The sequence below is a fragment of the Felis catus genome, chromosome D1, assembly GCF_018350175.1.
Source record: "Felis catus isolate Fca126 chromosome D1, F.catus_Fca126_mat1.0, whole genome shotgun sequence".
Classification (NCBI taxonomy): domain Eukaryota; kingdom Metazoa; phylum Chordata; class Mammalia; order Carnivora; family Felidae; genus Felis; species Felis catus.
In genome coordinates, this window is record NC_058377.1 from 99,526,998 (window position 1) to 99,550,321 (window position 23,324).

At 46.8% G+C, this 23,324-nt stretch overlaps 1 protein-coding gene, 1 long non-coding RNA gene and 1 other non-coding gene across 12 annotated transcripts in view; 2 read left to right on the forward strand and 1 right to left on the reverse strand.

Annotated features, from left to right (window-relative positions):
• Positions 1–4,822: 4,822 nt before the first annotated feature.
• LOC123380600 lies at positions 4,823–8,814 on the forward strand. The gene is made up of 2 exons (XR_006586608.1): positions 4,823–4,885; positions 8,370–8,814. It is a non-coding gene; the product is annotated as an uncharacterized LOC123380600 (long non-coding RNA).
• A 7,568-nt stretch (positions 8,815–16,382) lies between these two features.
• LOC111556808 lies at positions 16,383–16,486 on the forward strand. The gene has a single exon (XR_002736531.1). It is a non-coding gene; the product is annotated as a U6 spliceosomal RNA (small nuclear RNA).
• Positions 16,487–17,459: 973 nt separating this feature from the next.
• Positions 17,460–23,324, reverse strand: part of AGBL2 (AGBL carboxypeptidase 2) — a 48,293-nt gene continuing 42,428 nt past the window's right edge. For 4 of the 10 annotated variants that reach the window (XM_006937301.4, XM_006937302.4, XM_006937300.4 and 1 more), the window contains 3 exons: positions 22,961–23,080; positions 19,734–19,820; positions 17,460–18,191 (listed from right to left, as the gene is read on the reverse strand). In XM_006937301.4, coding sequence (XP_006937363.2) covers positions 18,018–18,191; positions 19,734–19,820; positions 22,961–23,080 — 381 coding nt within the window. In that variant the 3' untranslated portion in view covers positions 17,460–18,017. Of the gene's footprint in view, positions 18,532–19,733; positions 19,821–22,960; positions 23,081–23,324 lie in introns of all 10 variants that reach the window. The other 6 variants (XM_019812417.2, XM_019812416.2, XM_006937303.5 and 3 more) reach the window with 5 other exon arrangements.

A 23,324-nucleotide genomic window follows, 5' to 3' on the forward strand; every position in this document is an offset into this window, starting at 1 on the left:
CACGGCCGAGGACTGCGAGCAAGGGACCCAGGACCTGCTGGCTACCCTGGGGGCCTTAGGGTACCAGGCATCTGCGAAAAGGGCTCAGATATGCAGGGAGAGGGTAAGTTACCTGGGATACATCCTGGAGGGCGGACAGCGGCAGTTATCAGATGCCAGAAAAGAATCTGTCCTGAAGATCCCTATTCCCACCTCCCGAAGGGAAGTAAGGGAATTCCTAGGATCGGCCAGCTACTGCCGCCTCTGGATCCCGGGTTTTGCTGAGATCGCCAGGCCCCTATGTGAAGCTACCAAAGAGGGAAAAACATTTGAATCGACTGAAAAAGAGGAAACTGCCTTTAATCAGTTGAAAAAGGCCCTCCTAGGTGCCCCAGCCCTGGGCCTGCCAGACATTATGAAGCCCTTCCACCTCTTTGTAGACGAACACAAGGGAATAGCAAAAGGGGTTCTAACTCAAGCCTTAGGCCCCTGGAACCGCCCGGTGGCTTACCTGTCCAAGAAGCTAGACCCAGTGGCTGCCGGCTGGCTGCCATGCCTAAGAATGATTGCGGCGACAGCACTCCTTGTCAAGGACGCAGACAAACTGACCCTAGGACAGGAGATCTGGATCATGACCCCACACGCCATTGAAGGGGTCCTGAAACAGCCTCCTGATAAATGGATGAGCAACACACGTATGACTCATTACCAGAGCCTCTTACTCAACCATCCCTGGGTGCAGTTCCACCCCAGTGCGGCCCTCAATCCTGCAACTCTGCTGCCCGACCCTGACCTAGGTGCTCCACTACATGATTGTGCGGGGATCCTGGAGCAAGTACATGGATTCCGGACGGCCCTGACCGACCGGGCCCCTCCCTGATGCTGAGGTTACTTGGTTCACTGATGGCAGCATCTTTGTGCGGGACGGACACAGGTATGTGGGTGCAGCGGTGGTCACCGAAACGGACACCATATGGGCGGAGGCTCTACCCTCCGGAACGTCAGCCCAGCAAGCAGAGCTCGTCGCCCTCACCAAGGCGCTGACACTGGGAGCTGGAAAACGGCTTAACATCTACACACACAGCTGTTATGTGTTTGCCACAGCTCATATTCATGGGGCAATTTATTAGGAGAGGGGGTTACTGACGGCAGAAGGACGGACTATAAAAAATAAGCAGGAGATACTTCTTACGGCCTTATGGCTTCCTGCCAAGCTGGCCATTATCCACTGCCAAGGGCATCAGAAAACTGATAACCCGGTAGCTAGAGGTAATCGAAAGGCTGACCAGGCAGCCAAGGCAGTAGGCCTTACTTCAGTTCCCACCATGACCATACAAATACTGGACCCGGGAGACCCAGTTTTACCAGACCAGCCCAAGTACTCCCAGGAGGAGTTACAGCGGATCAAGAAACTCCCCATAGCCCAGGAGATAAAGGGATGGTGGTATACACCTAACAAGGAGCTCGTGCTGCCAGACCGGCTCGGAGTCTCAGTATCAGAGCAAATGCATCGGTCTACTCACATGGGGGCCCGAAAATTAAAAGACTTAATCTGACATGCTGGAATCAAGATTCACCAACAGGACACCAAAATAGAGCAAGTTGTATGTGCCTGCAAGACCTGCCAACTCACCAACTGGAGAGCCACATCAAATAAAAAAGGAAGCAGGCTCAGAGGCACCAGACCGGGAGCCCAATGGGAGGTCAACTTCAATGAAGTTAAACCAGGAAAGTATGGTTATAAATATCTTTTAGTATTTACAGACACCTTCTCTGGCTGTGTGGAGGCATACCCAACCAAGCATGAAACGGGGCCAGCTTTTATCTCGCAGGTAACGCAGGCAGTAGCCAAGGCTGTGGGGGGAAATTACATTGTGCTTATAGGCCCCAGAGCTCAGGATAGGTAGGAAGAATGAATAGAACCCTAAAAGAGACCCTTACCAAATTAACCATGGAGACTGGCGAGGACTGGGTGACTCTCCTACCGTATGCCCTTTACCGGGTTAGGAACACTCCTTACACCCTGGGTTTTACTCCCTACGAGATCACGTTTGGCAGGCCACCCCCTATTATTCCCAACCTTCGAGCTGAACTTCTTGATGAGTTTAAAGATCAAGAACTTTTTCTTTCCTTGAGAGGGCTCCAGAAGGCACACGAGGACATTTGGCCGCGCCTCCGTGCCATCTACGAGGCCGGCCCAACCCTGACACCTCACCAGTACAGGTCGGGAGACTGGGTCTGCGTCAAGAGGCACCGCCAAGAGACCCTCAAGCCGCGCTGGAAGGGACCCTACATCGTGGTGCTGACAACCCCCACCACTCTCAAAGTAGACGGTATCGCGACCTGGGTCCATCACACCCACGTTCAGCCAGCGGACCCCCCCCCCCCCCCCCCCCCCCACGATCCGGAAGGACTTCGTCACGCAATGGGCCGTCAATCGGGACCGACACAACCTGCTCAAGCTCAAGCTATAGCGCATTTGACCCACCTGATATTGGTAACTGTTAACTCTGCTTGTCATTGCTCATGCTGCCCGGAGTCCCCACGCCCCCCAAAACATTACCTGGCAGATTGTAGACACCAGCTCAGGGACAATACTTAATCAGACATCCCAGACCCACCCTAGAGACACATGGTTCCCAGAATTATGAGTAGACTTAGAAAGCCTGTTTCCCCCTTATACCGGCCACCCCAGGGTTGATACCACAGGGTTCAGGCGACAAGACTTTTACTTCTATGTCTGTCCCGGTGGAAAAGACCATGGGGACACTTGTGGGGATGCGGCAGACTACTTCTGCGCCTCTTGGTCATGTGTCACCACTGGACACATCTGGTGGACCCCACCACGCACCGGAGATCTCATTGTGGTAACATGGCCCAGTGGCCCCCAACCACCATATGTCTCGGGCCATGGTAATCCTGTGTCCATATCTTTCACAGAACAAGGAAAAAAGGCAACAGGGTGGGAAGCTGGAAAAACCTGGGGGTCAGGCTTTATAACAAGGTCAGACTTGGGCCTAGAGATAAAGGAATGTTATTTACCCTCCGAATGCAAGCAACCCCCCATGCCCAGCAGTCGCCCACAGGGGTAGGACCCAACCAAGTACTAGTTCCCCGACCTGCCCCCACCCGGATGGCCACGCCCAGAAACACCCAGGCTCCGGCCACACAGCCCTCCACATCCCCTGTCCCTACCGGAGCGTCACCCACATCTCCTGCCCCGGGTCACAACTTACTATCTGATACAGACCCCCTATGGAGCACGGAGCATACCAGGTACTAAACACTTCTAGGCCTGACCCGACCAAGTCCTGTTGGCTCTGTCTAGGTGTCCGGCCCCCATATTACGAAGATACTGCCATTAAAGGCAATTTTACAACAGCCTCCAACTCTAACTCCTGCAGATGGCAGCAGGCTACTGTAAGACTAACCCTCCAGGCAATAACAGGACAGGGCACTTGCATAGGCCACGTGCCCCCTGGGCAGTCACATCTCTGTAATGAAACCCTAACAGTCCCCAGGGAGACAGTGTATCTACTTCCCCCCAAAAATGCATGGTGGGCCTGTTCCACCGACCTCGCTCCCTGCGTCCACTCCCAAGTCCTTAACTCCTCGAAGGAAGGCTTCTGCATACTCCTGCAGTTGATGCCCAAGCTAGTGTACCATTCAGGGGAAAAAATTCTTAACAGGTTAGGCTCTACTAACCCCCGAAGTAAAAGAGAGCCTATTACAACCCTAACTCTGGCTGCGCTCTTGGGACTGGGATTAGCGGGGGCAGGGACTGGAATATCCTCACTCGTCATCCAGGACAAAAACTACGGAACCTTAAGGGCAGCCATTGACTTAGACATAGAAAGAATTGAGAAATCAATTTCTCATTTACAGGAATCCCTTACTTCTTTATCAGAAGTAGTACTCCAAAACAGAAGGGGATTAGACTTATTATTCATGCAGCAAGGAGGACTATGTGCAGCCCTAGGAGAAGAATGTTGCTTCTATGTTGATCACTCAGGGGTCGTAAAAGAATCAATGGCCCTCATAAGGGAAGGGCTGCAACAATGAAAGTTAGAGAGAGAACAATCTCAGTCCTGGTACGAGTCTTTGTTCAACTGGTCTCCCTGGTTAACTACCCTCATCTCGGCCCTTGCTGGACCCCTCGCCATCCTGCTCCTACTAGTAACCCTCGGACCCTGTATCATCAACAGGCTGGTCCAGTTTGTCAGGGACCGTGTGGGAGCCGTCCAACTAATGGTCCTCCATGCTCCATACAAGCTCCTAGTAACAGAAGAAGACAAAACAGAAATGCAGCCGGTCCCATGATTGGGTCCATAAGCTACATGACAAGGGGGGAATGAAAGAGCGGACCTAGGCCGGCCAACTCCATTTTGTCCTGTGTCCTCCATCTTGAGTGACTGTCCCTGACATGGCCCCCTTTTCTGGGAAAACCGCAGAAAGAAATTCCCACTCACCCGCTAAAACCACCTCCCCTTGAGTAACTTCCCACTCACCTGTTCAAACCATACCCGGCAACCTGCGCAACAGGACTCTGATTCTTCCCCAGCTAATCGGCTAAGGCCACGACCATCACCCCACAACTGCCCCTAGACCCCTATAAGCCTTTGTGCTTTTGTTTAAAAATTTTTTTAACGTTTTATTTATTTTTGAGACAGAGACACAGCATGAGCGGGGGAGGGGCAGAGAGAGAGGGAGACACAGAATCGGAAGCAGGCTCCAGGCTCTGAGCCATCAGCCCAGAGCCCGACGCGGGGCTTGAACTCACGGATCGCGAGATCGTGACCTGAGCTGAAGTCGGACGCTTAACCGTCTGCGCCACCCAGGCGCCCCTAAGCCTTTGTGCTTTTGAAATTCACTCTCTCTCCGGCATCTCACCGCTGCGTCGGTGCAGGTAGGAGATTGGGCTCGAGATAGCTCGAATAAAGGCTCCTTGGTGGTCTTTGGTGATCACGAATTCTGGGCATAACAGGGCATCTGCAATATGAGGTACAAAGGGTATTCAAACCCATAAACAGCCTAATGGTCAACAAAAACTAGTTAAGTTTGATATCAAACAACGAATCCATCAGCAGGTTGCCTCTTGATGCATTCATTTAATGTCACCTCCTCAGAAATGGCTTCTCTGACCTCTATTTGAATTTACCTACCCCTTATTTCCTACCACATTGTCCTGTAGCACTTACTGTCTGAAATTGTCTTCCACTAGAATGCAAGCTCCGGGAGTTCAGTAATTGGGACAGCCTTTGTTCACTGTTTCATATTCAGCGCCTGGCACATACTAGGTGCTCAGTAAATATTGCATGAATGAACACATACTTCAGTGCCTAGGAGGCTACAGGCTATTAAAGGAAAAAGGCATTGTCCTTAACCCTTCATTCCCTAGCTCACATGTTCTGTATCAAACAACACAGAGCATGGCTCAGAATGAAGTACCTGGAGAAGACTTGCATTTGGATCCTGGCTCTCCTTTGTATCTAAATGATTCAGAAAACTTTTTGTCTTTTGTTAATTCAGTTTCTGTATCAAAATCTAAGGATGACACTACTACCTACCTCTCAGGGTTATTACTGAATGGTAAGTGGAATTGTGCATAGGATAAGTTTTTTTTTAGCTGTATATTGAAATAGTTTTAATTATTACTGTCCTGTACTCAGCATGGTGCTAGGTGATACTGGGGGCAGCTTACACAACCAGAAGGAGCATGATCTTTGAGGTCCAACGGACTGGGTCCAAATTCTGTTTCTACCAGTGCGTGATCTTAGATCACAGGAACTCTCTGAATCTTAGACAAATGAGCAATGTAATGTCTCCTCCACATAGTTATGAGGATTGAATGAAATAATACGCCTACCCAGCTTGGCACGCAGAAATATATCAAGTTGTAGGTTTTAGAGTTATAAGAAGCTTACAAGTTGCTTCTAACCAAATTATTTAGATGTCAATACAATTTATATCTAACAATTGTGTCTAACGAGACAATATCTAACCTTAGAGACCATCTACCAAAAGAATTCTTTGTGGATTTGTGTGCTGGTGGTGCTAACAAAATATCCACTGTCTCTGCCCCCACTGATGGCTGTGGGCACAGAGAGGTAAAGAACCTCTTGCAAGGATGGGTGGGTGGGGATGCAGGGTGCTTTACCATTTTCTCCAATGGTGCAGGGCAGAAGCTACCCATGAAATTTGGGGAGAATCTGCAGAAATGGAACGGAAGCCAGTAACATAGATAAGGGAAGTGCAAAAGGTATAGGGCTGTTGTATACAGCTGCCCAAGCTCCCTACTGAACGACTCACAAGACTATGATATAAATGAGTGGTGTTCCCTGATAGAGTTCAATACGGTGAGTTCTAGTTGGTGACCCATATACATGTGGTGAGAGGAATATGAATCAAAAGGGGCAAACTAATTTGTCCCTTGAGGGGAAGGGAAACAGGACCAGAACATCAGTGTCACTGAGGTCAAGAGAAAGGTTTGGAAGAGGAAGGATGGTCAGTAATGTCAAAAGCCATTTCTACCCATGTATGACCTCAGGTCACAGGACAAGAGATCAATAATAATAATGAACCCCAGTGAAAGATGAGTGAATTTGCCAGTTCAAAGACTCCTGGGCTGGGAGGCAGTCTAACCTGGGAGAGAGATTAAAGGTCCTATAACTTCTTTCCTATTTTCTGATTCCCATTCTGCCACTTGCAGTTGACAACTTTGAGCAAATCACTTAACCTCTTTGTGCTAAAGTTGTGATGAATAAGCACTCTTTCACGGGCTCACTTGTGAAGATTTCAGAAACAAGCTGGCATTCTCTATTCTCCCTTCTTTATTTTTCTTCCTAGCCTTTATCACCTTCTAGAGTACTATATAATTTTTAAATTTGTTCCCCTGCCCCCAACATTCTAGAATTATGTCCAAGAGGGCAGGGATTTTTGTCTTTTTGTTGTTGTTCACTTCAGTATCCTCAGTGCCTAGAACAATACCAAGCACATACTAGGCACTCAATATATATTTGTTGTATTTCAGGTCCTTTCCAGGTCCATCCTGCTCATTGTTCCTCTGAGTTCCTTCATGTTCCTCAGCTAATTATAGATGGGATTATGTATCTCACAGTTTTCCTCATGTGTGTTTTATTTTATTTTATTTTATTTTATTTTATTTTATTTTGAGAGAGAGAGAGAGAGAGAGAGAGAGAGAGAGAGAGACAGAGGGCACAAGTGAGCAAGGGGCAGAGAGAGAGAGAGAGAAAGAATCCCAGGAGGGGCAGAAAGAGAGAAGCGGGGCTCACCCAAAGCAGGGTTTGTGTTCACCCAAAGCAGGGCTTGAGCTCACCCAATGTGGGACTCGAACTCACGAACCATGAGATCATGACCTGAGCTGAAGTCAGCTGCTTCACGACTGAGCCACCCAGATGTCCCTTCATGAAAGTTTTTAAATTGCCTTATCTCAACTGAAATACTTACCTGGTATCTTAATTAGGACTTTCTGTGTGCAAGTAATATAAAATCCTACCCAATCTGCTTTGGGATGGTGGGATGGTGGGCATGTGGGGGAGAAAGGGAACGTATTGACTCTTACAAGTAGATGGCTTCAGGCATGGCTGCATCCAGGAGTTGAGGGAATGTTACCTGGACTGAGCTTTTTTTTAATCTCTCAGATCTGCTTTCTTCTTTATTGGTTTTTAAAAATGTTTTCCTTTTTTATTTTGAGAGAGAGAGAGCAAGTGGAGGAGGGACAGAGAGAAATGGAGAGAGGATCCCAAGCAGGCTCTGAATTGACAACGTGTAGCCTGACTCAGGGCTTGGGCTTACAACCGTGAGATCATGAGCTGAGCCGAGATCAAGAGTCAGAGGCTTAACTGACTGAGCCACCCAGGTGCCCCTAACTTTTTTTTAGGGAGAGCACGAGAAAGCAAGTGCGAGCAGGGGAGAGGGATGGAAGCAGTAGAGAGAGAGAGACAGAGAGAGGGAGAATCTTAAGCAGACTCCACCGCTCAGTACAAAGCCTGATGCAGGGCTCGATTCTACCATCCTGGGATCATGACCTGAGCCAGAATCAGAACTGGCTGAGCCACCCAGGTGCCCCCCTTTTAGCATCTTTAGAGATGGTCAGTCATATGGTTTTTAGTTTTGACTTAGTAACGTGGTGTTGGTTTGCAACCACCTTGGGGGCATCCCAGGTGAACTCTAACATCACCCCCCATATTCTGAGGGCAGAGAGAGACCAAAGAAAGGCCACTCCAGGCTGGTGACAGCCATTCAACAAGGGAACTTACATATGAAGCTAGTCTTGGGTGGCTGCAAGACGATCTACACACTTGCCCACAAAATTTTAAAAGCTTCTGTAATGTGATAAGAAGGACACTTCTCTGTGGTATTCTTTCCAGAAGCCCATTACTCCAGTCAAATCACGAGGAACACATCAGACCAATTGAGGACCATTCTACCAAATACCTAACTGGGACCCCTCAAAACTGTCAAAGTCATGAAAAATAAGGAAAGACTGGGAAACGGTAACAGACAAGAGGAGGCTAAGGAGGCATGACGACAAAATGCTATATGATGTTCTGGATTGGATCCAGGAAAGAAAAACGACTTTAAAGAAAAAACGGTGAAGTCTGAAGAAAGTCTGGAGTTTAATAGTAATGTACTGATGTCTTCTTGATTTTGACAAATGGGCCATGGTAATGGGAGATGATAACATTACGAGAAACAACCTGAGTGAGGGGTATGTGGGAACTCTATCTTTTGTGGCTTTTTAAAAAAATATTTTATTTTTAAGTAAACTCTATAAAAATTGTTCCAAAATAAAAACAATTTTTATTGAAAAAATTTGTTTAAATATTTATTTATTTTTGAGAGAGACAGAGAGACAGAGCATGAGCAGGGTGGGGAGGGGTTGAGAGAGAGGGAGACACAATCCGAAGTAGGCTCCGGGCTCTGAGCTGTCAGCACAGAGCCCGGTGTGGGGCTCGAACTCACAAACTGTGAGGTCATGACCTGAGCTGAAGTCAGACTCTTAACCGACTGAGCCACCCAGACGCCCCAAAACAATTTTTAACGTATAGAAAAGTCACAGGGGCGCCTGGCTGGCTCAGTGAGTACAGCGTGTGACTCTCGATCTTGGGGTTGTGAGTTCAAGCACCACATTGACTATAGACAGAGTGACCATCGAGAGGCAGATAGACATCATGTGCCCTCTGATGTGATGCTTGAGAAGGACATGTCACTTATGTAGTATTCTGGTCAGAAATGCATCCCCTGAATCTGATCATGAAGAAACATAAGGCAAAGCCAAAATAAGGAACATTCTACCAGAAAGAAGGCTCTAGACTCTGGCATCAGAATGCCCGGGTTTGGGGGCACCTGGCTGGCTCCGTTGGAAGAGCATGTGATTCTTGACCTAAGGGTCGAGAGTTTGAGCCCTTCGTTGGGTGTGGAGTTTACTTAAATAAAAACTTAAAAAAGAAAAGAATGCCTGGGTTCAAATGCTGGCTCCACTGGCTTTACGACCATAGGAAAGCTATCTTCTGAAAGACTCCATTTCCTCATCTGTAAATGGGAACACTAGCAAGACCCACCTTAGAGGGTAGTTGGGCGGACTGGATGGGAAAACGCACACAACGTACGGAACAGACTGCCCCCCACACAGTGGGAGCGAGCATTGCTCCTGTCCACCCTGGCTTCCTTCCCTTTGTTCGTAGAGAAAGAAGTGCCCAGCTCTGGGTTTAAGGCTAATTTTCAATTCCATCTCCTCCAGTGTCTTCTCAAACTTTCTGCATTGCTTTATCCCTTCTTCCATAGGTCTCTCTCTTTACCAGCAACTTCCCCATAGCCTAAAAACATACCAAGCCTCTAGCGGCCTTAAAGAAAACATAAAACCTTCAACCGTTTCTTACCATCTCCACTGCCCCCCTTCTGAAGCTCTTCCCTCCTTTTGTAAAAACCACCTTTGGTTAGAGGCCTGCTGTGCGTCATGAACTTTACCCTACATGGGAGGTAGCCATCCTGTCCTATTTCACAGAGGAGAAAACTTGGGCTCAGGGAGGATTTAAACCTCGATCTGCCTCAGACTGGGACTGTCCGATTAGGCAGTCACAAACCACAGGTGGCGCTTGAAATGGGGCTGGTCCAAACTGAGGTGTGTGGTCGGTGTAAGTCCATACTAGATTTCAAAGACTTTGCCCAAGGAAAAAACACTGTAAAAGATCTCGTTGATATTCTTATACCGATTACGTGTTGAAATAATTTTTTGGATATTTCAGGTGAAATAAACTATATTCTTAAAATTAATTTTACCTGTTTCTTTTTACTTTTCCGAGGTAGCTACTAAAATATTGAAATTATGTGGTTGGAATTATATTTCCATTGGGCAAGCACTGTTCTAGAATATTCATCTCATCGTGAAATATATGGCCTTTTGTCTTCTGCAACACCACTTATCTTAGCTCCCTGAATGTATCCCGGGTACCGGGGCGTCTCCCTCTACATACCCTGCCTGGATGATCTCCGCCTGCTCTTAGTATCTGCATGCCATGCTGATGCTGGGAAAGGCTTCTCCTAGATTCGACAGTCTCCCTCCATCGCCACTTCGTTCTCTTCTGTACCTCAAAGGGAACATGGCCAAAGTGAAGTTACTCCGTTTTCTTTTTCTTAAACCAGAGCCTCCCTCTATATCCTCTGTCTTGCTAAACAGTCACACCCTTGTTGTTACCATGCTTATAAGTCCCTCCCCTTCCCCTCCGTGTCCAGAGACCACACCCCGTGGCCTCTACCTCCTAAGTAAATCCAAAACCCTCTCTCCATAAACATTCTAAGAACTTCAGGTTATCATAGTTCTCCTAAATGATTCAGTCTGGCCTCCCGGCCTCTAGTCTTCAGGATCCTGATCTTCCTTTGATAGAGGGGCTGGGGTGAGCCCATGATAAGGCAAATCTGAGCATGCTGGTCCCCTTGCCCGGCACCTCCCTTCTGCAGGACGGTCCATCTGTGACATGGCCCTGAGCCCTCTCAGCCTCCAACGCTGGGTCTGCCCTGTTCCTTATGGATCTGGAACGTTAACTGGCTCTCCCTGCTCCCTCCATGCCCACCACCCCCGTGCCCACTTCCCAAACACTTGTCACCTTTCAGGACTCAGCTCAGTGATATATCAGTTTTTAAGAAAAGATCCTGCTCAATAGTAGCCCACTATGCCAAACTGGTCGTTTTTGTGTGTTTTTAAAAAAAATTAAAGGGGCGCCTGGGTGGCGCAGTCGGTTAAGCGTCCGACTTCAGCCAGGTCACGATCTCGCGGTCCGTGAGTTCGAGCCCCGCGTCGGGCTCTGGGCTGATGGCTCGGAGCCTGGAGCCTGTTTCCGATTCTGTGTCTCCCTCTCTCTCTGCCCCTCCCCCGTTCATGCTCTGTCTCTCTCTGTCCCAAAAATAAATAAACGTTGAAAAAACAAATTAAAAAAAAAATTAAAAAAAATTTTTTAATGTTTATTTATTTTTGAGAGACAGAGTGTGGGTGGGGGAGGGGCAGAGAGAGAGAGAAAGACACAGAATCTGAAGAGGCTCCAGGCTCTGAGCTGTCAGCACAGAGCCCAACGCGGGGCTCAAACTCACAAGCTGTGAGATCATGACCTGAGCCGAAGTCGGATGCTTAACCGACTGAGCCACTTAGGCGCCCCCAAAATTTTTAAATAATGTTTATTTTAGAAACAGAGAGAGAGAGAGAGAGAGAGAGAGAGAGAGAGAAGGGGAGGGGCAGAGAGAAAGGGAGACACAGAATCCAAAGCAGCCCCGAGGCTCTGAGCTGTCAGCACAGAGCCCGACACGGGGCTTGAACACACAAACTGTAAGATCACGACCTGAGCCAATGTCCGAGGCTTAACCTACTGAGCCACCCAGGCACCCCGTGAAATGTCTTGATGGTTTTTCCCAGGCAGATCTCACCAATCCTTCCTTTGCATCCTACAGACTTCTACCTCAGCACCTGGACCACTTCAGTGCACCAATTTGTGTATCTGGCTGCCTTTCCTAACCAGAAGGATTTCAAGTACAATCCACAAGAGGGAAAGAAAAGACAACAACAAGATTCAAAGAAAAGGCAATTATTGCTTCACGTAAACAAGCAGTCCAGACGCAGGGCATCTCCAGGACTGGTTAATTTATTCAGCAGCTCAGCTCACTGACGCCTTCAGAGATGCGACCTTACCATCCTCCAGCTCTGCTGCCTTTGGTGCCGACTTTGTCCAGCTTTGTTGGCTGCACGGCTGTAGCAGATTCAGGCAAAGCACCATATGGAACAATGCCGGGTGGAAGAGAACATCTTTCTTTCTTTTCTGCCCCTCAGTGGTCACTCTGTCAACGTGCATCCAATTTCTCCATGACATAGTTAATATTTTTTCCCTTTGAACTAATATGCAATCTGAGTAGACCGTTTGTTTGTTTTCTGAGTGGACACTTTAAAACCTCCTCCTCCTCATCATCATATTTCCTCCCAAATTTGGCCTCCAAGGATGAGTGTTGCCTGGTCCATTTCACTGTGATGGTTACAGAACTCCAGCACTCCCTCTATCTGACTCAACATTAACTCTTGTATTCGTTTGCTCAAATCCTAGAATACATCTGAAAAGGTTTCAGAATCATTTTACCAATACCAACACATAAACAAACCCACTAGAGACAGATCAGAACTTGTTTGAATTTTTCTTCCTACCCCCACCCCACCAGAGCCTGCCTTCTCAACCACTACCTCCTCGTAAGGTTGTTTGCTGGCAGGGTGATGGTAACAGGGAGGGACAGGGCACTTGAGGAACCTGGAGGTGGTGTGAAATAGCCCTGCATGGGGAAGGATGAGGGAACTGCGTGGGGAAGGATGAGTTTCAGAAACAGAGAGTTAATTCCAGAGGCTGGAGGGGATCTATGAGCAGTGGCTCCAGTTCTCTTGGGGGCATGGTTTCCTGCAGCCATGTTGGCAGCCTGGGTGTAGGAGTGGAGAAGACAGATGGTTGGGATGGCTAGGCTGATCCAAAGGCGAGGAACTACCAGGTGGATGCGGCAGAAGGACAGAGAGCAAAGACTCTGGAGTGCTGGCAAGAGAGTGGTTGACATCTGTGCCCCGGAGTCTGAGCTGAATGGCGGAGCAAGTGAGGCCAAGAGGGAGAAAAGAGAGCGGCTGGGGCTTGAGCTGGGCTGCCAAGAGGTTTACTGAAGTAATTTCCGGTCACCGAATCCTACGGCCGGTCCGGGAATAGCCAGTTCAAAGGACCGGGAGGAGAGATGGCCTGGACCAAATCTGGCCGCGGGCAAGATGGGAGGGGCTATCCTTTGAGCAACCGGAGTGTTTGTTTCCCCAAGGAGGAGAGAGGAGACGGGTGCTGGCCCCGGGGCTGAAGAGGGAGGCTGTTTCGGGCACATTATTGCATGAGCGACGGCTGTGAGAAGTGTTCCAAAAAATGTGATTTTGAAAAACAAGGAGGCCTTAGAGATTATTTCACCAGAACGGTCCAGAGCTGTTGAGCAACTGCACCCCCCCACCCCGTCCCCCGCCAGCCTGGGTGGGATTCAAACCCAGGTGTTTTAAATTTAAGTTGGTGATTGTCTTTAACCCACTACCGTGTTCTAAAGCTTTAGCGCGGAACAAGTCTTAGTTTTTCATGGGGCAGGAATGGCGTCTCACGCGTCTCTGCACTCTCGGTCGTTCCCAAGTCAGTCACTGCTCAGTGCGTTCTTTGCGATGGATTTGTGGGAGTAGCACATATCTTAGGGAAGAAGTATAGCAGGGAGTCCGAATTTTCAAGTTGTTACTATTTCTTTCTGTGTTCTTAGGGATCTTCCTTTCTTTTGACCCTTACTGCGCAACTGTTCCTCTGGACATGTGCTATACGCTTTGTCACTAGAGCTTTGTCTTGTAGACACGCTAATTAAAACAATGCCTTTCTGAACCCAATGTCTTGTGGAAGCTGATTTCTCAGAGACCATGTGACCCAGCTGCACAGAGTTAAGTTGGAACCCACTTAAAGAGGAAAATCACCTCTGAGCTTCCTTGTGGTTGATCAGGCAGCATGGAGGTGAGGGCAAGGGGATAAAAGATGTTGGACCTCGGCAAGCATGAACAAGGGTGAGTTTATCTTCCCCGGGAATATTCCACTAAGAAATAGAAGTGTCCCTGGTGGAATGTAGCTCAGCTAAACCTAGCCATGCCTTACAGTTTGTCTTTGTAGTTTAAAGGACAGAGTAGGCTTTGTGGCATCAAAGGCATCCTGTGCAGAAGGCCCCAAGCCTCTGTGCTCTGGAAACATCTCTGCCATTCTAGGTAATTAAAGCAGAACTAGTCGGAGAACAACCTGGAAAACCAGAAGTTAGCAGTTCTATTTCTGCAAAGCAGAGCCTTCTGCGTAGCATTTTTGCTAAAAGCTGGGATCAAAATTGGTGACAACATAACTAAACCAAAGATCACATTGACAAATGGGGGAAAAAAATACCTAGATTTTTTTTTTTTAAGGAGCTTCTGTGTCTATACAGAGTTCCTGTATCTAATGTTCCATCAGAAACTTAAGAGTAATGCTTACTGTCATCACCTTACCTGTTTGGACTTGTTTCTACCACTTTCAAGAGTTGCCACTTCTCCAAAAACAGAAACGAGTACTGCCACAGGACCTTGGTTGTGACTACATGGTCCCAAAAGTAAGGCTTCTAAAGAAAACAGGTTTACCTGAAATACTTCTTGAATCTTAAAACATACCATTAGTGATTGTGTATTTAACTTATAGACAAAATAGGATATAGATTATTTTTCCCTTTTTAGAAAAAATATTTATTTATTTACTTATTTACTTATTTATTTTGAGGGAGAGGGGCAGAGAGAGAGGGAGAGAGAATCCCAAGCAGGTTCCTCACTGTCAGCTCAGAGCCTGACGTGGGGCTTGAACTCACAAACCTGAGCCAAAATCAAGAGTTGGATACTTAAGCAGCTGAGCCACCCAGGGGCCCCTAAATACATATATATTTTTAAGTAATCTCTCTGCCCAAGGTGGGGCTCGAATTCCTGAGCCCGAGGTCAAGAGTCACATGCTCTAACAACTAAGCCAGCCAGGCAACACCCTGCCGCCTTTAACCTTTGTTGACAACTCTTGAATATAAGGTAGATGTTGGCCTCTGACCCGACTAAAATGCTCCATTCTCATGATTAACTCTTAGTGATCAAGACGCTTTGGGTTGTTTCTCCTGCAGCATGAGATTTATTATGTTCATACAAAATCAATTACCTTAGTTTGTCATTTTAAAGTTTCCAGCTACGCGGGGCGCCTGGGTGACTCAGTCGGTTAAGTGGCCGACTTCGGCTCAGCTCATGATTTCGCGGTCCATGGGCTCAAGCCCCAAGAGGGGCTCTGTGCTAACAGCTCAGAGCCTGGAGCCTGTTTCAGATTCTGTGTCTCCCTCTCTCTGACCCTCCCTATTCATGCTCTCTCTCTGTCTCAAAAATAAATAAACGTTAAAAAAATTTTTTTTTAATTAAATAAAATAAAGTCTCCAGCTATGGGCACCTGGGTGGCTCAGCCGGTTAAGGGTCTGACTTCGGCTCAGGTCATGATCTCACAGTTTATGCTTTGGAGTCCTGAGTCAGGGTCTGTGCTGACAGCTCAGAGCCTGGAGCCTGCTTCAGATTCTGTGTCTCCCTCTTTCTCTGCCCCTCCCCTGCTCGTGCTCTGTCTCTCCCTCTCAAAAATAAATAAACATTAAAAAAAATAGTAAGTTTCCAGCTAGAGGCACCCTTCGCAACCTCCTACCAAAAGCAAAATGAGAAAGGCACACGGGCTGCTAGATGCTGCAGCATGTAAATCTGTGTGTGTGTGTGTGTGTGTGTGTGTGTGTGTGTGTGTGTGTGTGTGTGTGTTTGGGGGGAGGCACTTCTTCCTAACCATCCAAGCAGGAAGGCTTGCTTTCTTCTAAAGAAAACAAACAGCTACCCCTCTGCAGGCCTGACTGTGAGCTGAGCAGTTCTCAAAATGGAACTGCCACAATGTTTTGGCAATTATTGGATGTGGAGGCCGTGTCTGGATTACATGGATTCTCTCCTTCTTCCCTTTCAATACCTTAGCATTCAGACCCCATCTCTCAGGAAGCTCTCCCCCACTCCCCTGGGAGTTTGTTGCTTTCAAAAAGCACTTTAAAAAAATCTGATCGTATATTCTGATATTTGATTCCAAAAACATCACCATACTGGGGTGCTCTTTATAAACTTTCTCCAAAAGAGACAAGTATTTCTGAACAACTTTCATACAAAGGTTTGCCCTCAGCAGTTTGTAGCTGTCTGGGGACTTGTCCTTGAAAGATATCCTCTTAGGGACAAAAAGTGGGGTTTTGGATGTGCTTTAGGTTTTAGGGTATAAAGCGTGGAACAGGCAGGTGCCTGCTTGCTTCAGCAGCACATATACTAAAACGGATACAGATCCTGAGAAGATTAGCATGGCCCCTGGGCAAGGAAGAGATGAAAATTCCTGAAGCGTTCCATACCAGAAACCAAACAAACAAATGAAAAAGAGCTCGAGCAGATTCCCTTTAAAAAGACTCACATGGGGACACCTGGGTGGCTCAGTTGGTTTAGCGTCCAACTCAATTTCAGCTCAGGTCACAATCTCACGCTTGTGAGATCAAACCCCACGTTGGGCTCCATGCTGATAGTGTGGAGCCTGCTTGATATTCTCTCTCTCCTCTCTCTCTGCCCCTCCTCTGTTCATGTGCGCATGCTCTCTCTCAAAATATTAAAAAAATTTTTTTAATGACACACCGTGTATGTGGAGGGTGGAAGGGTGGGTAATATAGGGGAACTCTCTGTACTGTCTCCTCAGTTTCTCTAAATCTAAAACTGTTCTCAAAATAAAGTCTATTAATTTTATTTATTTATTTATTTATTTATTTATTTATTTATAATTTTTTTAATGTTTATTTATTTTTAAGAGATGGAGAGACAGAGTATGAGTGGGGAAGGGTCAGAGAGAGAGAGGGAGATACAGAGTCCGAAGCAAGCTCCAGGCTCAGAGCTGCCAGCACAGAGCCCGACGTGGGGCACGAACCCACCAGCTGCGAGATCATGACCTGAACCGAAGTCAGACACCCAACCGACTGAGCCACCCAGGCGCCCCAAGTCTATTAATTTTTTAAAAAGGCACAGATACTGGAATTGTAATAGAATTTGTGTTGCCATGTGGTCCTAATCATTAGTCATCCAGGTAGGGGTGGAGGCTGAAAGAGTTTACAGGTGATCGTGAAAAACACACCAGGAAACTTTCAATCCAATGTGACAGGAAGAGGGGAAAGTCAGAGCAGGAGGCCTGGCATGAGCCAGAGTGGACCTTCTTCAACACGACTCCAGCCTGTTAACATGACAGGCTATAATCCGCTGACTGTGCTCGGTGCTCATGAGAGGTCTACAATATAAAACACCTGTTCACTTAAGGTTATGCAGTCGATCAATCAAAGGAAACAACTGGTTAGAGAGAAAGAATTTTAATCAATGGGTTAAAAAACATACGTAACCGTGTTGAACATAATATATGTAAGACTAAACTGGCGAATACACAAATTGTTCTCTCTGTGTGGTATGAGCCAATGAGCCACCATGAGCCAATCTGATAATCATAGTCTGACCATTCATTGCCAGAAAGCTTTGACGCAAGACTTTTTAAACACAGCACACTCCCAGAATAGGTTTAAAACAGAATTTGAGCTCTTAAAGTTAATTTGCACATAATTTTAGAAAGACTATCTATTGGTTAGAATGAGGTATATCTGTGCTGTGGGTTCATGAACACACACCTCAATTTCTGATAAAGGAAGCTTTTGTATACATCATAATATAATTTCGCTTTATGAAAAAAACCTGATTCATGAGGTATGAGTCCCGAGGGCATGCATGCAATGTAAGCACACAGCGCAAGGTCAGTGCACCATGAGCACACACCGCAGTGTACCCCAAGTCACACAACTCCCCTCATTACAAAACGTGTCTAGCCCCACTGCCAATGACGCTCCTGTGTGGCCAAGGCCCCCTATGGGTACGTGTATATGTGCAAGGAGGGGTACACCGTCATGGTGGCACGGCCTCTCTTTGTGGCAGGATATCTGTTCCTGGACCAGTGTGACTTCATATCTGCAGCTGGCTCTTGGCTGGAGTTTGTGCTTCTCTTGGGAGAGCACGACACTGTGGGTCTTGGCTTCTCCGTCTGGGCAAACAAGATATAAAAGTTGAATCACTTTATGTTGCGATTTCTGAAGTCATAGTTAGGGTTGGGGTTGGTTTTACCAGGAGTTAGTGAGAAGTATTTGCGTTTCTCCCCAAATGCCGAAGTACAGTCATTGATGTTGTTCCAGAGCACAGAGGAATCAAGCATTTGCCCTAATCCTTCAGAGAGCCGAAGAAGGGTTGGTCCGTGGGCAATATTTTAATTGCCCTGAGTTCAACGACTACATTTCATAAGCTCTCTAGAGACATTACACAGAGGGAAGAACTCGGTCTTTCAAGGTGGAGGCTGCCCCATTGTTTTCACTTCTGCTTACCTATACCTGCAAGTTAAACGCCCATGTTAGAGAAACGTTCCACCAGAAATTGTAAGAAAAGGAAGGTAGAGGTCTGGATGGCATTCACCCGCCACTCTGGGTTTAACTGAATCCCCCGTTAGGTGTTATTGCCCAATTAGCAGGTTTCAGCTGTGGGATACGGTGTGAGCAACCTGGCGACGTCCTGAGCGAATGCTGAAGTCGAGAGGGGGCAGTTCGTGGCTCATCTGCCTGTCAGGACCGAAATCCTCTCTGATTTGAATTCCCCTGTACCTCTCTTCCCACTGCTGTCCCGGTTCTGTTAGGCCACGGGGGTTGGACTTCATCCTCCCGGAGGATGGCGGACTGAAGGGAGGGATTATGTCTTACAGTCCTCAAGGGGCCCTGCCCCTCGTAGACTCTCCATAAGATACTGATGGCTACCCGGGAGCGCCAACCTGAGAAGTCCCGAACAGCAGCCTTGGGAAGCCAGCAGGGACGTCACCCTGGGAGAGCCGTCCATTCTCTCTAGTTTGCCCACGTTACTCCAGCGGTGCTCACGCTGTTCGCCGCGGGCGCACGTGAGCTGCACCCGCCCAGAGACATACCCAGAGCTCTCAGCTTACTAGCTGTTTCTCCACTTCTTTTTCCTCCTTCTCAGGAAGGAATATGCCAGTGCAAATGAGCAAGAGAGATGTTATTAGGGGATAACGATGAACTCGTTCTTAGTCCTTTTAAAAAGGAAACCATTCACAATCCTCGGTATCGAACGATCACTGGTAACACTGGCCGGGAACACCTAACGACAGACTGAGGGCGGCGCCCGGGTTTATTGTTACCATCTCCTAGGGCTGAGAACCAATGCGTTATTCACTATCGCTGTTTCACCTGAAATGCTGCCATGGAGTTACAAAATAATAGCCGCCGAACGAATGTTTGTTGAAATAAAACTAAATTCTCCACGGCAAGCTTTGAGCTCTAGGGGGGATTCCTCCTATCCTGGGGTGCCTCGTGGGCTGCGCCCCCTGGTGGCCAGGGGCTCTATAGCTGCGCAGGGGGCAAAACGCCTCAGCCGTGCCCCGAGCAGCACCAACCCCAGGAGGTGAACTCTGCACCATGGATCACCGTGCACCATGGATCACCACCCCCCCGGATCACACAAGGCACTTGAAAACCAGGTCAAATTAATTGCTGGCGTATAGGTGTGTATATATAGATTAGTGACATACCTGCATTCTCTCTTTATTCTTAGTCAGAATCGAGGTCATTTTTGATGGGTCCAGCGAGGTGCCCTTGTCTCTTCCATGTAACTGTGACTGAAATAGATGAGCACTTTCTCACTACATTTTCCACTTGCACGAATGTGATTATATAGAATATACATTGGGTGGCATTTAAAAAAATTTTTTAAGGTTTATTTATTTTTGAGAGAGAGAGAGAGAGAGAGAGAGAGCAGAGCAGGGGAGGGGCAGAGAGAGGGGGAGAGGGTCTTAAGCATGCTCCACACTGTCAGCACAGAGCCCAATGTAGGGCTCGAACCCACAAACCGTGAGATCATGATCTGATCTGAAATCAAGAGTCAGATGTTCAACCAACTGAACCACCCAGGCGCCTCTACATTGAGTGTTTTTTTATTCACACATGTTAATTCATTACAATGCTGTAACACGGAAAGAGAGTCAAGACACAAATGAACAATAATTCAAAGAAAAGAAGGAAACTACTTATTTATGGACTGCCTACCCGATGCCAGGCATTTTACACAATTTCACATCTCCTTTTCTCAACATTTATGATGTGGAGATTATTACTCCAATATTTTAGAGGCAGAAACTGAGTCCCAGGGTGGTTCAGTAACTCAAGGAAAGTGACAGTAAGGCTGGAATTTGAACTCAAGAGGGACTTGAAAGCTGGGATCTTGCCACTGTCACACCAGACACCAAATTGCCCTCCATGCCTAACAGAGCCAGCTCGGTGGGGGTTCTTTGGTGTGACAGAGTGAGACCTCATTATGTCACTGTTAAACACAGGGTAGCATTCTGCAGGAAAAGGGCCTATTTTGCACCCTGTCTACTAAGAGTTGTATACTATTATACGAAAACTTATTTATTTTTAGAAATTTTAAACGTTTATTTATTTTGCGAGAGAGCATTTGTGTGAGCAGGAGAGGAACAGAGAGAAGGGGAGAGGGGGAGAGAGAGAGAGAGAGAGAGAGAGAGAGAGAGAGAGAGAGAGAGACTCCCAAGCAGGTTCTGCATTGTCAGCGCTGAGCCCCACGCAGGGCTCGATCTCACCAATTATGAAATCATGACTTGAGCTGAAATCAAGAGTCAGATGCTCAACTGACTGAGCCACCCAGGCAGCCCTTATTTTTTTATTTTTACTTTTTTTAAAGTTTATTATTTAAGTAATCCCTATACCCAACGTGGGGTTTAAACTCATGATACCAAGATCAAGAGTTGCATGCTCTTCTGACTGAGCCAGGCAAGCACCCCACCAAAACTTGTTTTTATACATCAAAAACACAAATATTTTTTTTTAATTTTTTTCAACATTTATTCATTTTTGATAGTGAGAGAGACAGAGCATGAGTGGGGGAGGGGCAGAGAGAGAGGGAGACACAAAATTTGAAGCAGGCTCCAGGCTCCGAGCTGTCAGCACAGGGCCCGACATGGGTCTCGAACTCACCGACCGCGAGATCATGACCTGAGCTGAAGTCGGACGCTCAACCGACTGAACCACCCAGGCGCCTCCCCCAAAAACACAAGTATTTCATAGGTACATAATTCCAAAGTACTAAAAAAATGATTGGGTGCCTTTCCTCTGTGCTCCTTCTGCATCCTACTCTGTGATGTAATTTCCTGCTTCTTTGTTAAAATCCCCAGTAGACTCTAAAGTCCCTAAGGCAGAGATGGTGTTTTGTTCGATGTTGCATTCCCAGTACACAGAAGAGCGTGTGGCGTGTGGTGGTCACACAGTACAATTTGTTGACTGCAGGGGTGGACAGATGATGAAACCACCTGTTCTTATGCTCTGGGTAAAAAAATCACAAACCACCAATATCCGTGGTCAGACTTCAGTGGTGTCTACTCCAAAGCAGTGTCAATGTCCCCACTGATTTTAATGTTTCCCTGCTCCTGGTGGCATTGACAGGGAAGAGTGACATAGGGGGCTATTGTATTCTTCAGCCTGTGGGACAGATGTGCTAATTGGAAAAATCAGAGAATCTACAACAAAGAGTCAAAGATGGAACAGAATAGAGAGCTCAGAAATAAACTCATGAATATATGGTGCATTAATTTTTTACAAAAGAGCCAAGCATTTACAACAGGGAAAAATGGTCTCTTCAATAAACAGTATTGGAAAAACTAGATGTCCACATGCAAAATAATGAAACTACCCCTATCTTGTATCATACACGAAAGTCAACTCAAAATGGGTTAAAGAGTTATACTTAAGACCTGCAACCATCAAACTCCTAGAAGAAAACACAGGAGGTAGGCTCCTTGACAATGGTTTAGGCAATGATTTTTTGGATTTGATCCCCAAAGCAAAAATAAACAAGTGGGACTAGAGCAAACTAAAAAGCTTCTGCACGGCAAATCATCAATAAAATCAGAAGGCAGGGGCACCTGGCTGGCTCAATCGGTAGAGCATGTGAACCTTGATCTCAGTGTTGTGAGTTTAAACTCTATGTTGGGGGTAGAGATTACTTAAAAAAATTTTTTTGAACCTAAAAAAAAAAAAAACAAAATCAGAAGGAAACCTATGGAATAAGAAAATATTTGCAAATAATATTATTCAGTCTTAAAAAAGAAGGAAATCCTGCCATCTGTGACAACATGGATGAAATTAGAGGGCATCGCACTGAGTGAAATAAGCCAGACAGAAAAAGACAAATACTGCCTGGTATCACTTATGTGTGGAACTGAAAAAAAAAAAAAAAAGGTCAAACTCATAGAAACAGAGAGAGTAGAATGGTGGTTGCTGGGGAGAGGAGGGAATAGGCAGAAGATGGTAAAAGACCATAAACTTTCAGTTATTAAAGAAAAAAAATGGTAACTATGTGAAGTGGTGGGAACTCAGTGGTGGGAACCTTCTCACAGTGTGTACAGATATCAAATATCACATTGTACACTTTAAATATATTACCCCCCAAAAGTGTTTTTTTAACGTTTATTTATTTTGAGAGCAAGCAAGAGAGAGACAGAGTGGGAAAGGGGCAGAGAGAGAGAGAAGGAGAGAGAATCCCAAGCAGGCTCCCCACTGTGAGCCCAGAGCCCCACTCGGGGCTCAATCTCATGAACAGTGAGTTCATGACTTAAGCCAAAATCAAGAGTCAGGCGTTTAACCAAATGGGCCACTCAGGCGCTCTGTGTAGGAGTTAAAAGTTTTGACCCATTCTCCATGTGGAAGTTAAAAAAAAAAAAAAAAAAAGGTCAGGCAAAACTACTACCTCATTCAACCTCGGTTTTTCATTTCTCATCGCTGAAGAACTGGCATTCTCTGAATTTCTGAAAAAGGTAGGCTGTTTATGCAGGGTAGAAGAAGCAAACCCTGCCTTTTCCTGGAAGGACTGAGTGCAAAGAGAACATTTTTCAATTGATCCATTGCAATTAATCTACTTATAATTGACCCAATCCACCCAACAGTAAAATGCCCACATCGGAAAGCATTTTCATCTTTAGGAAACAGTGGCCGCTGGGAGAAGGCTGGGAAGGAGCCAGCCTGGACGAGGCCTGACACCTCGGCCACGCAGCAACCCTGGGCTAGCTCCAGCCACCACTTCTCTAGCACCCCCGTTTCTTCTGGAAATCCAG